General features: G+C 50.4%; 1 protein-coding gene across 1 annotated transcript; it reads right to left on the minus strand.

Annotated features, from left to right (window-relative positions):
• Positions 1 to 701: 701 nt before the first annotated feature.
• Positions 702 to 14,519, minus strand: CACTIN (cactin, spliceosome C complex subunit). Its single transcript, XM_081177733.1, has 10 exons — positions 14,252 to 14,519; positions 11,552 to 12,026; positions 10,021 to 10,116; positions 9,197 to 9,342; positions 7,209 to 7,371; positions 6,272 to 6,386; positions 5,552 to 5,744; positions 4,560 to 4,697; positions 2,724 to 2,998; positions 702 to 1,849 (listed from the first exon to the last, which is right to left on the minus strand). The coding sequence occupies exons 1-10, from the start codon at positions 14,359 to 14,361 to the stop codon at positions 1,359 to 1,361; spliced, it is 2,202 nt and encodes a 733-aa protein (XP_081033859.1). The 5' UTR covers positions 14,362 to 14,519; the 3' UTR covers positions 702 to 1,358.
• Between the last annotated feature and the right edge of the window lie 1,275 nt (positions 14,520 to 15,794).

Consider the following 15,794-nt stretch of genomic DNA (forward strand, 5'->3'; position numbering starts at 1 on the left):
TAAGTTCTTAACCCGAGGTACCACTGTAATAAGATTATTATTATCTTTACCAGGCCCTCAGAATGTGGCCATGCTCCTCACCACACCCCAAATCTTTTCGCCTGGCTGCAAATGCGTCTTTGAGCTCCAGTCACGACTACTCCAGAGGGCGCGAAACCAAACCAGAGGATTCAGGAGGCAAGAAAGGGGAATAATCCCATCTTCTGTTTGACAGCCCTTAACATCTGACGTGGGTGGCGCTATGGGTTAAACCACAGAGCCTAGGACTAGCCGATCAGAAGGTCGGCAGTTCGAATCCCTGCAATGACGGGGTGAGCTCCCGTTGCTCGGTCCCTGCTCCTGCCAACCTAGCAGTTCAAAAGCACGCCAGTGCAAGTAGATCAATAGGTACCGCTCCGGCAGGAAGGTAAACAGCGTTTCCGTGGGCTGCTCTGGTTCTCCAGAAGCGGCTTAGTCCTGCTGGCCACATGACCCGGAAGCTGTATGCCGGCTCCCTCGGCCAGTAAAGCGAGATGAGCGCCGCAACCCCAGAGTCGTCCGCGACTGGACCTAATGGTCAGGGGTCCCTTTACCTTTACCTTCTGACGGGAGCTGGGAGTCCAGCAGCTCTTACCTAACGACAGATCTGCTCCTCTTGCCCCGCTCAAAATTGGTGCATTCCCATCGACAAGAGTTTGCAAAAGACGGCAAAGGACAGCTCGGACCATCTAAAAAATTTTATTGTGCCGGGACAGTGCTCTCCGGAGAGAGCCGCTGGGAGAACGGTTATACGAAAGGGTGATTTGGCACCGCTAAGGAAATGTACACAATGCCGTCGCTGCCCTGCTTCAGAAAATAACAAATATACGTAATCTATGCCTGGCAAATGGATCCGTTCAGTGTCGTAGGAATCTACACCGAGAGAGAAAGAGTCGGGGGTTATTGTTGGTGCCTGCAAGGAGGATGGGGAACACCCGCCGATTTTGGGAAAAGATGGGACACCAGTTGTATCTCTGAGATGTTCTCCAGTCCTATTTCCAAAAGGAGAATTCCCTATGCAATGATGGGAGGGTGACTCTGTTCGGAAGAGGAATTCCCGTCTTGGGTGCCTCTTCTCCAGACGGGGAAATCCCATATCGCTTTTAAGAGATGAAGGAAAATAGGGGGCTCTGGAATCCGGACAGTCAGGAATTGCCGGGGCCCGGAACCCCACAACATCTAGAGGGGTGTCGGCGGCCCCTAAAACCGTCACGGAAAAACGCCCAGCAAACAGCGCAGAAGTTGGACATCTCGGCGTTTTGCGGCGACGCAGCTGGTTCCGGCGCGGGAACGAGCCCCTTCCGTTGGCCTGGGGGAGGCACGGAGGAAGCCCCCCGCCCTCACCGCCGGTAGCGGTAGCGCTTGAAGTGGAACCAGAGCTGGAAGATGCCGTTGGCGAACTGGCAGCGGAAGCCGTGGCGGTGGGAGTATTCCCACTCCCGGTTGACGATCTTGAAGGCGATGTCTTCGTAAGGGGGTCCGGCGTGGAAGCGGAGGGTGGCGAAGTCCTTGTTGTCCGGGCAGGCCTCCAGGAAGTACTCCGGCGTGGAGCGCTTGTTGATGAGGTCCGGGTAGAAGATGTTGAATTTGTAGCCCTGGACGATCTTGGGGGGCGGGTTGTCGAAGTCGTAGTGCGTCTGGTTGTACTTGTTCCACTCGAACCCGGTGTGAACGCGGTTGAAGAATCGGGGCTTGCGGGGACGGTACTTGTCGGCCCACAGGTAGGCCTTGCCCGTCAAGGGCATCTCCACGCTGAACTGGGCCTCGTCCGCCCCCATGCCCTCCTTGGCGCGGCGGAAGAAGATGTCCTCCGCGCTCTCGCTGGCGTCGCCTGGGGAGGGACAGAGAGGGCAGCGGGTTTGCGAGGATTCGGGCGTCTAGCGTGGCAGCGGCTGGACTTTGGAACTCCCTGCCAATGGATGTTAAGCAGGAAAGGCAGCGGCGGGCGGCCTTGGAGTCTGGGTTTCGCGAGGATTCGGGCGTCTAGCATGGCAGCGGCTAGACTTTGGAACTCCCTGCCAATGGATGTTGAGGAGGAAAGGGGTGGGGGCCTGAGAGGAGGGTGTGGCTTAAGGGAAGGGGTGTGGTTTGAGGAAAGGGGAGTATGGGCTTGGGGACAGAGGAGAGGGGTGTGGTTTAAGGGAAAGGGGCGTGGCCTCGGGAAAGGGGCGCGTGGTCCGCAGAGAGGGGGTGTGGTTTGAGGAAGGTGGGTGTAACCTGCAGGGAGCAGCTGGGGACGAAGGAGGGGGTGTGGCCAGCGGAGAAGGGTATGGTTTATAGAAAGGGGTGTGGCCTCGAGAAAAGGGTGTGCGGTCTGCAGGGAGGGGTGTGGTTTAAGGAAAGGTGTGGCCTTGAGAGGGTGTGGTTTAAAGAAAGGGGTGTGGCCTGCAAAGAGGGGGTGTGGTTTAAGGAAAGGGGTGTGGCCTCAAGAAAAGGGTGTCATTTGAAGAAAGGGGTGTGGCCCTGACAAAGGGATACGCGGCCTTCGCAGAGGGGCGTGGTTTAAATAAAGGGGTGTGGCCTCGAGCAGGGGGCGTTGGCTGCCGAGAGGGCGTGGCTTGGGGGAAGTGGGCGTGGCCTGAGAGGAGACCTGAGGCCAGCTTCTAGACCGCAAGCTCCACAGGGCAGCTGCCCCCCCGCGGCGGCGCCAAGCCAAGCCCTTTGACGCGGCCCCAGAGCCCACCTCAGCCCCCTTCCCCTCCTACCTGTGACCTGGAGCTGCTGCCGGCAGAGCAGGAGGCGCTGGCAGTCCTCGTCCGCCTCCACCACGTGGGCATCGAAGGGCAGCTCGTGGGACGTCAGAAGGCGGGGGCTGTACTTCCCGGCGTCGTAGTCGTCCAAGCTCTGTTGGATGAGATCCTCTTCCATCAGAACCGCCTCCCCGTCTCCCTCCGCCTTGGCCTCCGATTCGGGCTCGGCGCCCCCGGGCTCGGCCGAAGAGGTGCTGGGCTGCGCCTGGCCGCTGTCCTCCGGCTCCAGCCTGCGGAAAGGGAAGAGAAGGTTTTGGATTTGATATCCTGCTTTATCACTACCCTAGGGAGTCTCAAAGCGGCTCACATTCTCCTTTCCCTTCCTCCCCCACAACAAACACTCTGTGAGGTGAGTGGGGCTGAGAGACTTCAGAGAAGTGGGACTAGCCCAAGGTCACCCAGCAGCTGCATGTGGAGGAGCGGGAAACGAAGCCGGTTCACCAGATTACGAGTCCACCGCTCTTAAACACTACATCCTGGCTCCCTTCTGCTCTGAGCTGTCTACCAGGTCCATCTGAGACCCTCCCTGTCCGCAGACTGTCTGGCCAGAGTGGTGCATGCTCTGGTTATCTCCCGCTTGGACTACTGCCATGCGCTCTCCGTGGGGCTACCTTTGAAGGTGACCCGGAAACTACAACTAATCCAGAATGCGGCAGCCAGACTGGGAGTGGAGACCATATAACACCAGTCCTGAAAGACCTGCATTGGCTCCCAGGACGTTTCTGAGCACAATTCCAAGTGTTGGGGCTGACCTTTGAAGCCCTAAACGGCCCAGTAGACCTGAAGGAGCGTCTCCACCCCCATCGTTCTGCCCGGACACCTGGGTCCTTCTCCCGAGGGCCTTCTGGCGGTTTCCCTCCCTGCGAGAAGCCAAGTTACAGGGAACAAGGCAGAGGGCCTTCTTGGTGGTGGCGCCAGCCCTGTGGAACACCCTCCCACCAGATGCCAAGGAAATAAAGAACTATTTGACTTTTAGAATACATCTGAAGGCAGCCCTGTTTAGGGAAGTGTTTAATGTTTGATGTTTTATTGTGTTTTAATATTCTGTTGGGAGCCGCCCAGAGTGGCTGGGAAAAACCAGCCAGATGGGCGGGCAGCCTGGGGGTCATTTTGGACTCACAGCTGTCCATGGAGGCGCAGGTCAATTCTGTGTACAGGGAGCTGTCTCCCAGCTCCATCTGGTACACAGGATGAGACCCTCCCTGCCCGCAGACTGTCTCGCCAGAGTGGTGCATGCTCTGGTTATCTCCCGCTTGGACTACTGCGATGAGCTCTCCGTGGAGCTGCCTTTGAAGGTGACCCAGAAACTACAACTAATCCAGAACACGGCTGCCAGACTGGGGACTGGGACCGGCCGCCGGGACCATCGAACATTGGTCCTGAAAGACCTACGTTGGTCCTGTAAAGGTAAAGGTAAAGGGACCCCTGACCATTAGGTCCAGTCGTGGCCGACTCTGGGGTTGCGGCGCTCATCTCGCTTTACTGGCCGAGGGAGCCGGCGTACAGCTTCCGGGTCATGTGGCCAGCATGACTAAGCCGCTTCTGGCGAACCAGAGCAGTGCACGGAAACGCCGTTTACCTTCCCGCCAGAGCGGTACCTATTTATCTACTTGCACTTTGACGTGCTTTCGAACTGCTAGGTTGGCAGGAGCAGGGACCGAGCAACGGGAGCTCACCCCGTCATCGCGGGGATTCGAACCGCCGATCTTCTGATCGGCAAGTCCTAGGCTCTGTGGTTTAGCCCACAGCGCCACCCACGTTGGTCCTGAGAGCCCCCCAAATCCAGCTCACCTGCTGCTGCTACTGCAGCCTCCTGGGGGCGAAGTCTCCTTCTTAATGATGGGGAAGAGGGGCTCGCTCTCGACTCCTTGTTCCTGCTTCAGCTTGTAGAGTTTTTGGCGGAGGACGTCCTGGTGGCGCTCCCTCAGCCTGGGAAAGGAGGAGAAAACGCACAGAAAAGCTCTAGATACACATTGATCTACCCACACTTTTTATCCCTGAGAAACGTAGACAATAACAGAATATTTATCCGAAAGTCTTCAAACTTAAAGGTAAATTTAAAGGGACCCCAGACCATCATCATCATCATCATCACTATTATTATTATTATTATTATTATTATTATTATTATTATTATTATTATTATTATTATTACCCTGCCCATCTAGCTGGGCCTCCCCAGCTACTCTGGGCGGCTTCCAACAGGATATTAAAGGTAAAGGGACCCCTGACCATTACGTCCAGTCGTGACCGACTCTGGGGTTGCGGCGGTCATCTCGCTTTATTGGCCGAGGGAGCCGGCGTACAGCTTCCAGGTCATGTGCCCAGCATGACCAAGCCGCTTCTGGCGAACCAGAGCAGCGCACGGAAACGCCGTTTACCTTCCCGCCGGAGTGGTACCTGTTGATCTACTTGCACTTCATGCTTTCAAACTACTAGGTTGGCAGGAGCAGGGACCAAGCAACGGGAGCTCACCCCGTCATTGCGGGGATTCAAACCACCGACCTTCTGATTGGCAAGCCCTAGGCTCTGTGGTTTAACCCACAGCGCCACCCGCGTCCCAATTGCTTTTTTAGGGGTTGTTTTTAAAAGCCTGGAACAGATTAATCCATTTCGCCTTACTTTCTACAGGAAAGCCTTGGTTTTGGAATGCTTGGTTTTGGAACAGACTTCCGGAACGGATCGAGTTTCAGAACCAAGGGGCCACAGTATTTTTAAAAGGTTACAGTCAGAAATTAGGCTGCCGTTGTGGGAAAGTGGTCCAGTCAGGGTGATCCACTCACCTTGCGCGGGCCATGTAGGCTTTCAGCTGCTGCAGGAGACTCTCCCAGTAGCCTATGTCCAGGTTGGGACCTCCGGCCAGGATCTTGCTCTCAATGCCCTGGTAGATCACCTGCAACTGGTTGTAGGTCTTGCCTTTGAAGACGGACTGCACGTCGGAGCTGACCGAAGCGTTAACCCCTTCCCGGCGTTCACCTGCAGGACGTAGAAGGGGAGGGAAATGCCATCAGCACAGGAGAACCAGGAACCTTGCCGCCTCCCCAGCCAAGGAGTTGGGTGCGAATCCTGAATTTGGCCTGATGTTGTTCCAACCCCCAAGTCGATCTGAAGAACTGTGGGCTCCCTATCCATTCACACAGAAGCTCTTTCTCTCGATACGATAATCTTTATTGTCGTTGTCCCACACAGAATGACGAAATTGAAAAATCTACATATGACGTTCAAAACCCAACAAGCCTGGTTAGCCCCCTAAAAACTCTGATACCCCATTTTAAAATACAATATACTCCCATAAAGGTAAAGGTAAAGGGACCCCTGACCATTAGGTCCAGTCGTGGCCGACTCTGGGGTTGCGGCGCTCATCTCGCTTTACTGGCCGAGGGAGCCGGGGTACAGCTTCCGGGCCGTGTGGCCAGCAGGAGTAAGCCGCTTCTGGCAAACCAGAGCACACATTTTTGTTCCACAAGCAAGGCAGGCCCTCCGATGCTTCAATTCACACCTACCTGGCCCTTTCCCAGAAGCCTCTAATTTGCGGAGCTTAGCGATTTCATCCTCAGTGATGATGGTCATGTCTCTCCAGAAATCCACATTTTTCCCTTGTTCCAGCTCCATGTAAACCTGGAAAACAGGGGGGAAACAGCTGAGGCTATGGACTCATTTCAGGCCTGGGGGTGTGTGGAAATGATTTTCTTGACACCTGCCCCCCACAAATACATTACTCCCATTTTATATCATTTAGGGCAGGGTGGGGAATGCGAAAATCGCCACACTGCATCGGATCACAGCGTTGCACCCAGCTTCGACTTCTACTGAAATCGAACGGGCATGACTAACTTGAATCCATTAATTCCAGCGGTTCCACTCGTGATCCAGAGCGTATTTTCTACAGCATTTGCATTTGCTTACGTGGTTTCCCCGGTAGTGATGTGTGGAAGTGAGCGCTGGACCATTAGGGATTGTAGGGAAATATCTGCCAAAAAAGCTGAAAAATATCTCCATGTATGCGACAACGGCCGCGAGAGTCCTAATAGCACAAGGATGGAAGACTGAAGAAACCCCAACTAAAGAATCGTGGCAAGAAAAATTGATGGACTATGCAGAACTGGCAAAACTGACATACAAGCTACGGGACAAGGATAACCGTGACTTTAAGGACGAATGGGAACCCTTTACAAAGTATTTGAAGACGCAACAAAGCGAACTGGACTCTTTGGCTGGCTTTGAATTCACAAACTTTTTGTTGATAATAATCAGCTAAATAGTTTGAGGATCTGTACAACTGTGTAACATGCAGAAAACAGCATTTTTAAAGAAATCAAAGACTGGAACGGAGGGAAGTGGGGGGGTGGGGGGAGGGAGGAAAAATGGGGGGGAATAAGGATGATATGTTTCTGGATAATATGTTTTGTTTTAATTTTGAATAAATCTTCCCAGCCCTACCTGAATGTCTTCCAGCAGGTCTTCCATGTCCGAGACGGTGAGGCCGTTCAGGAAAGTGTACGGCTCGTGCATCTCCACGGCCAGGTCGTCGTCTTCGGCGCTGATGTATTTGGCCAGGAGGTCGATGGGTTTGGCCCGCCCGTCTCGGATGCGAATCTTGGAGCTGCGGGGGGGGGGGGGGGAGGAGAGAGAACACGAAGGAGACGAGGTCAAGCTGAAGGATGTAGAATACTCAAGCAAAAGTTTTATTTACAACCTTACAAACTACCATAGTAGTGATTCCTGTGATTTTGGCAGTTATGCCAGAAAACAACTATTTGAGGACCTAAAATTTAATAGACAGATTTTTACACAACCAACTGTTCAGGATCTGCTGGCGGACAGCGATGACCAAATTACTTTAATAGCGGCTGAATTTTTAAGTGCTGTCCATGAAGAAAGAATGGGCCGTGATAAAGAGAGACCTAGTGGTTTTTAATGGTAGGTGATGTTGCGGTGTTGTATTATATTATCTTTGTACATCGATTCATTTCTTGGAGTTAAGAATAGGACTAGGATAAATTGTGTCTGCTGAGCCCGTATTTTATACTAATAATAATAATAATAATAATAATAATAATAATAATAATAATAATAATAATTTATTATTTATACCCCGCCCATCTGGCTGGGTTTCCCCAGCCACTCTGGGCGGCTTCCAAAAGAATATTAAAATACTATGGTACATCAAACATTAAAAGCTTCCCTAAACAGGGCTGCCTTCAGATGTCTTCTAAAAGTCTGGTAGTTGTTGTTCTCTTTGACATCTGGTGGGAGGGTGTTCCACAGGGAGGGCGCCACCACCGAGAAGGCCCTCTGCCTGCTTCCCTGTAACATGGCTTCTCGCAGGGAGGGAACCGCCAGAAGGCCCTAAGAGCTGGACCTCAGTGTCCGGGTAGAACGATCTATATCTATATAGAACAGTCTGTATATGATTTTTTTTGTTAATGTGTGGTGTGTTATGCCTAATAAAGGATTTTGAATTGAATTGAAACCTTACAAACTTACAAACACAAAGCTTTTAATGTTTAAAGGTAAAGGTAAAGGGACCCCTGACCATTAGGTCCAGTCGTGACTGACTCTGGGGTTGCGAAAGTGCCACTGCGTCCCTTTTAATGTTTAGGGAAGCTTTTAATGTTTAATAGGTTATTGTATTTTAGTGTTGTGTTGGAAGCCGCCCAGAGTGGCTGGGGAAACCCAGCCAGGTGGGTGGGGTATAAATAATAAATTATTATTATTAATTATTATTATTATTATTGCCTGAGCTCAGAAAAAGAGCCCTGCAGGATGAGGCCCTCCCACACGGATCACGTTTGCAACCCAAGCACCCACATTATTATTATTATTATTATTATTATTATTATTATTATTATTATTATTATTAGCATGTGGGTCTTCTCTTTTGCACGCAAATTCAAGCTGCAACTTCTCCTTTTGTACACATCACTTTCTATACCTAATCAGCCTTGAAAACCACTCGCAGAAACAGTTCTTAAAGCTACAATCGTCTTTTCTGTTCCTTTGAAGAAGTAGAGGAGTTTGGATTTGATATCCCGCTTTATCGCTACCCTAAGGAGTCTCAAAGCGGCTCACATTCTCCTTTCCCTTCCTCCCCCACAACAAACACTCTGTGAGGTGAGTGGGGCTGAGAGACTTCAGAGAAGTGTGACTGGCCCAAGGTCACCCAGCAGCTGCAGGTGGAGGAGCGGGGAAGCAAACCCGGTTCACCAGATTACGAGACTACCGCTCTTAACCACTACGCCACACTGGCTGGAATGCTGGATATATGATAAATATATCATATATATGGAGGAGCGGAGATGCAAACCCGGTTCCCCAGATTACGAGTCCACTGCTCTTAACCACTACACCACACTGGCTCTCCCTTGTTAGTCTCCCAGCCTCTAGCATCCCTGAAACCCTCATTCTTTCCCGCTCTCCTCACTTACCGCAGCTTTGCCTGCTGCAGGTGGAAGTTGTCCTCTTGCTCCTCCCACGTCTTGAAATGCTCCGCCTCCTTTTCCCTCTGAAGCATCTCCAGCTCTTGCTCGCGCATGGCCTTCTCACGCTCCCGCTCCAAGCGCAACTGCTTCACCTGCAAAGAGAGACCCGAGAACGAGGGGGTGTTCGGATGATGTGTGTGTGCAATAGATAGATACCGTATTTTTCGCTCTATAAGACGCACCAGACCACGAGACGCACCTAGTTTTTGGAGGAGGAAAACAAGAAAAAAAAAAATTCTGAATCTCAGAAGCCAGAACAGCAAGAGGGGTCGCTGCGCGGTGAAAGCAGCAATCCCTCTTGCTGTTCTGGCTTCTGGGATAGCTGCGTAGCCTGCATTCACTCCGTAAGACGCACACACATTTCCCCTTACTTTTTAGGAGGCTTATAGAGCAAAAAATACGGTGATTTATTACAGTCGGAGACCAGCTGATAAAACACACTTGGGGGTACAACCCCAGAAGGAAAGCAAACATTTAAAACAATGTACAACAATACATTTGAAATTTATAAATGCGGTGAGCATGTAGACACTCAAAACTTTAGGATAAGCTACCACAGAGAGTTCACAGGAAAGGGGCAGATTCAGCAGGCAATCAAAATCTGAATTACCGGTCAATTCCCCAAGGGTCAAACAAACCTGCAACTCAGATCTCCCAGACCATGGCGGTCCTCTCCATTTTGCGGCATCGGCGCTTCATCTCTAAGGCAAAGGCGCTCTGTGCATGCCCAGAGAAACCCTCCCCCAGCTCACTGCTACTTTGGCTCTTACCTTCTGAAGCTCCAGTCGGTTTTCCTCCTGGATCCGTTTGTTCCGGTCTTTTAACTCTTTCTCCTCCAAGTGGCCGATCCCCTTCTTTTCCAGAGCCTGAGATGATAAATAAAATCGAGGCAGAGAGAAAAACGTTTTAATATTCAAAGGAGGCGTTCCTTTCCCGAGAGGAATGCCTCTTCTTAGATCAAGAATGAGAAACCTGGACCCCTCCAGAAACTGCTGGACTCGAACTCGCAGCTGCCCAATCAGCACAGAAGGGGAGGTTTTTAGCCCCTGAAGAGCCTTTTACTCCTTGGTACTGATGGAGGACTCCCTGGTCCTGAATGGGGTAACTGTGCCCCTGAAGGACCAGGTGCGCAGCCTAGGAGTCATTCTGGACTCACAGCTGTCCATGGAGGCGCAGGTTAATTCTGCGTCCAGGGCAGCTCCATCTGGTACGCAGGATGAGACCCTCCCTGCCCACGGACTGTCTGGCCAGAGTGGTGCATGCTCTGGTTATCTCCCGCTTGGACTACTGCAATGCGCTCTATGTGGGACTACCTTTGAAGGTGACCCGGAAACTGCAAGAAAAAATAATATTCGGAACAAAACAGTGGATGTATCATTTTTGCGGTTCGTGCTGTGGCCACCAACATGTGATTTGACAGTGAGTTTGGGGTAGCCCAATGCAAAAATCCTGAGAATCCATGTGGATCTGTGCTTTGTAACCACGTTTTTGCGCCACTGCATGATCTGCTTTTCGCCCCTGGGCAATTCGGCTCCAGGGACCACGCATTCGCTCTGTAAGACGCATAGACATTTCCCCTTACTTTTTAGGAAGGCAAAGGTGCGTCTTATGAAGCGAAAAATACGGTAAATCAAGTCTTGCTGACGAGTGGTTTAAATTGTGATTTGAACTATCTTATGATGCAAAAAATACGGTAAATCAAGCCTTGCTGATGAGTGATTTAAATTGCGATTTAAATCGATTCCATCTACCGTATTTTTCGCTCTATAAGACGCACCAGACCACAAGACGCACCTAGTTTTTGGAGGAGGAAAACAAGAAAAAGAATATTCTGAATTCAAAAGCCAGAGGGATCAGAATCCAGAACAGCAAGAGGGATCGCTGCGCAGTGAAAGCAGCAATCCCTCTTGCTGTTCTGGCTTCTGGGATAGCTGCGCAGCCTGCATTCGCTCCATAAGACGCACAAACATTTCCCCTTACTTTTTAGGAGGGGGAAAAGTGAGTCTTATAGAGCAAAAAATACGGTCAATCAAATCCACTGCTTCCGAAGAACTCCCTGACAGTAAGAGCTGTTCGACAGTGGAATTTGCTGCCAAGGAGTGTGGTGGAGTCTCCTTCTTTGGAGGTCTTTAAGCAGAGGCTTGACAACCATATGTCAGGAGTGCTCTGATGGTGTTTCCTGCTTGGCAGGGGGTTGGACTCGATGGCCCTTGTGGTCTCTTCCAACTCTAGGATTCTATGATTCTATGAATTGGCTTCTTGGCTACCGTTCCAACATCCCGGCTGCAGTCCGAAACTCACCTTGCTCCAGATGAAGGCTCCCAGCAGGTTGTTATCCCCAAAGGGGTTGTCGGTGTTGGTGTATCCCATGTACTCTTCCCCCCAGCCCATCTTCTCCCGCTTCTTGCGCTCCTTCGCTTCCTTCTTGGCCAGCCGCCGGGCCCTCTTCTCCTCCGGGGTCTCCAGAGCCTTCACCATCTCCTTCTGTTTCTTCTTGTCGTCTTTCAGCTGCAACCGCTCCTGGAGGCTCAGTTCCTCGCCCCGAGAGCTCTGCGAGCGGGACGGCGAAGGCGACGTCACGGAGGACACGGAGGATCGGGACCCAGAGCGCTTCCGCGTCCTCTTCCCCCTCCTCTCGCTGCTGCGCCCTCGCCTCTCCGGGGACGAATCCGAGCTCGGGGAGCGGCCGCGAGAACGCCGCTTCTTGTGCCTCTTCCCATGTCGTTCCTCGCTTTTCTCTTTCTTTTTCTGCCATTTCTGACTCTCTTCCTCCGAGCTAAGGAGAGAGAGAGAAATTTTGATTTGAGAGCGAAAGAGAGGGGCAGAACTCCAGCCAGAGGTAGCCCCCCAAGGGTTGGAGGCAAAAGGAGGCAGAGGAATGAGCAAAAACTTTTAACAATTGTACAAGAGGCTAGTTTCTACACATACCCAGTGAATTTTTTCAGTGGTACCTTGGTTCTAAAAGCTCTTGGTGCTGAAACAACTTGGGAACCAAACGCTGCAAACCCAAAAGTAAGTGTTCCGGTTTGCGAACTGCTCCATTCCGAACTTAAGAATGGGAAGCGGAATGCTGGTGGTCAACAAAAGAGGTTCAAAGACTCTCTCAAGGCAAATCTTTAAAAATGTAGTATAAACACCAACAACTGGGAAGCACTGGCCTGCAAGCGCTCCAGTTGGAGAACCTTGACCAAAGGTGTCGTGGGCTTTGAAGACACTCGAACTCAGGACGCAAGGGAGAAATGTGCTAAGAGGAAGGCACACTTGGCAAATCCACACCGGAATCAACTCCTGCCCGGAAACCTATGTCCCCACTGTGGAAGGATATGTGGATCCAGAATTGGCGACCACAGTCACTTACGGACTCACTGCTAAAACAGTTTTCATGGAAGACAATCTTACTCGGCTACGAGGGATGGCCAAAGGAGAACAAAAAGAGGGTTGGACTAGATGACCCATGGGGTTCCTTGCAACTCTAAGATTCTATGAATATACTGGTCCTATGTTTTTGCAGCAATGACAAGCCTAGACAGCATCTTAAAAAGCAGAGACATCACCTTGACAACAAAGGTCCGTATAGTTCAAGCTCTGGTTTTCCCAGTAGTGGTGTATGGAAGTGAGAGCTGGACCATCAAGAAGGCTGATGGCCAAAGAATGGATGCTTATGAATTCTGGTGCTGGAGGAGACTCTGGAGAGTCCCATGGGTGTAACCTAAGACCACCCCTCAGATACATCACACCAACATCACAGAAAAGGCGGTCTACAACAGAAATTTGAATATTATTTTTCTCCTGTTGTTGTTTATCTCCTGTCTGGCAAGTTACTTGGTGGGATTTCCTGGGGAGCCTGGCCAGTCTTTTGTAATGATAAATACTTAGTTCCTGTCCATGTCACAGGCTTACACCTTATTCAAACACAGACATACCCTTAAGACAGGGTTTGTGAAGGAAAAGACAATGGGGAGGCTTTTCCAGTTTAACCTTGCAGAGAAAGGATTTGGTCAGTTTAGGAATCAAAATAGTTCCAGGTCAGTCTTCCTGTGCTGATCTATGTACATGCAGTTATGAACATTACCATATATCTAAGACCATAAAAATTCCTTCCAGTAGCACCTTAAAGACCAACTAAGTTAGTTCTTGGTATGAGCTTTCGTGTGCATGCACACTTCTTCAGATACACTGAAACAGAAGTTGCCAGATCCTTCTATATAGTGAGAAGGTGGGGAGGGGTATTACTCAGAAGGGTGGTGGGAATGGGAGATTGGCAGATAGCTGAGATGAGCCTGTTGACGACTCTTAACGACTGCAATAGGTCTTCCAGGAAAAGGCAAGGGGTGAGAAGGTGAGAAATGGCTTAGTCATGTATAATGAGATAAGAATCCAATGTCTCTGTTCAGACCAGGTCTCTCCATGGTTTTAAGTTTGATAATGAGTTGCAAGAGTCGTCAACAGGCTCATCTCAGCTATCTGCCAATCTCCCATTCCCACCACCCTTCTGAGTAATACCCCTCCCCACCTTCTCACTATATAGAAGGGTCCGGCAACTTCTGTTTCAGTGTATCTGAAGAAGTGTGCATGCACACGAAAGCTCATACCAAGAACTAACTTAGTTGGTCTTTAAGGTGCTACTGGAAGGATTTTTTTTTATTTTGACTATGGCAGACCAACACGGCTACCTATCTGTAACATAAAAATCCTATCACACCAGCCCCCCCCCCTTTGGCCTGAACCAGCTGCAGGGCACTTTTGACATGCTCAGGAGCACTCTTGCCACCTTACTATTTGCCCCCTGAGCCAAAGGCACCCCGAAACCTAGCAGGAGAAGCAGCTTGGGGGGCTTAAGCCCCTTCCCCACATCTTAAGCCCCTCGCTATAGGGGGAAAGAATCGCCTATAGAAACCTATAGGGGAGGAAAGAACAACAACCGCTCTACCCCGGGAGAACTCTATGGTCCGGAGACTCTATGGTCCCCAGGGCCGCGCCCCGCCGGGCTTCCCCGCTCACCTTCCACCCCGCTCTCTCCTCCTCCTCCTCTGCCTCCTCCTCTCCCGCTCCTCGGATCTGGACCGGCTTCTCCTCCGGCGCCGTTCCCTGGACCGGGACCTGGAGCCCATGGCCACTCTAGGCCTGCCCCCGCGACTCTGCGCGCTTCCGGCCTGTTTGAGGGCGGGCGCAGGGACTGGGGTCCTTCCTCGGCGGCGTCGCGCGTCGGGGCTGGCCTTCGCGGCGCCTGAGCAGGGAAGCGGAATCTCCCTCCCACCTAACAATTCACGCTCACCCCACCCTTAAAAAAACCACACCACCTGACGTTTCCTTGTGGGGGCTGCTTAGGGGTCGCGTGCTGCGAGGGTGGGGAAAAAAAAGATTTAATTATTGATCAGGCACTAGTGTAGACACACCCACCGTTGTTCCATGCAGCTTGGCCTACCTTGCAGGGGTGTCCTTTACAAAAATAAATAAATTGATTTTTCACAAAAAATCAAACAAATACACACATATAAACAAACAAACATAGATCATAGCTTTTATAAACCTTGATCTGATTAACATTGTTCAGTGACTTCCTCGTTGGATTTCAATATATATCATTTTAACGCTTTTCCAAATCAATGTTCTTATAAAATTAATTTTTTATCTCTGGACATCTTTCTTTCTTCCCACTTCAGTATTAAACATATTAATCCATCACGTAATACATATCGTAGTCCTAAGCCTATCCGGTATTTGCAAGGTTTTTCCCAACTGATTTAACTTAACATATTTAGCTAAATAGTCATTAAATTTCTTCCATTCTTCCTGGAACTCCTCCTCCGGTCAGGTCGGCTTTGCTCCGAATATTCCATCGTTTTTGCAGGGGTGCCCTTAAGTGATCTCTGCAACCTGGAATAAATGGTGTTGACCCTGATCACTTCCCTGCCTCAAGCCAGCACTGTATAATAATAATAATTAATAATCAATAAATAATCATTAATTAATGAATAATATATTTGCAACCCCATGTGATAGGAATTTTATGGTCTTAGATATATAAGAAATGTTCATAAATGTACTGATACGGAAGGGGAGGCATGTCTTCTTCACCTCCTTCTTCGCTACAATATATCCATTTATTTCCAGTTGTCAATGTCAAAAGGGACTAAAATCTATAAAATTCATAGAAAATCAACGTGCCAATTTGCTCAATTTCTCTAGGACCCCATGACACCTCCCCTGTCCTCCATAATCCCTCAAGCAAGGTGTCAAGACCCTAATCCTGTCAAATCGCTCTGCCAAGCCCTTCCTCCGGGCAATGCCAGGTGACAGACCATGCATACATGGACCGTTGTCTTCTCAGGATGTGCTTATCTGCGCATATCTCCAGCTCTGCATATTCCCCCCTCCCTCCTCCATATGTTAATCCGGTGTAACCCAACCTCTTCCTAATGTATTCGTGATGTAATCTGTGTAACCCAACCACTTCTTAATGTATTCATGATGTAACTGGGATGTATTTTGCACTGTATTCTGGGACATGGAGGGAAGTTTCAAAAGTTCATGTCACCCCTTT

The sequence above is a fragment of the Podarcis bocagei genome (assembly GCF_964188305.1).
Source record: "Podarcis bocagei genome assembly, chromosome: 18".
In the NCBI taxonomy this organism is placed as follows: Eukaryota; Metazoa; Chordata; class Lepidosauria; order Squamata; family Lacertidae; genus Podarcis; species Podarcis bocagei.

Excerpts from the sequence above, each read along its gene's own strand:
- CACTIN (XM_081177733.1), bottom strand. The coding sequence starts at position 14,361 with ATGGGCTCCAGGTCCCGGTCCAGGGAACGGCGCCGGAGGAGAAGCCGG. Across the intron at positions 6,387-7,208 it reads ACCTGCTGGAAGACATTCAG|GTTTACATGGAGCTGGAACA; the intron begins GTAGGGCTGGGA and ends CCTGTTTTCCAG. Across the intron at positions 1,850-2,723 it reads GCAGCAGCTCCAGGTCACAG|GCGACGCCAGCGAGAGCGCG; the intron begins GTAGGAGGGGAA and ends GTCCCTCCCCAG.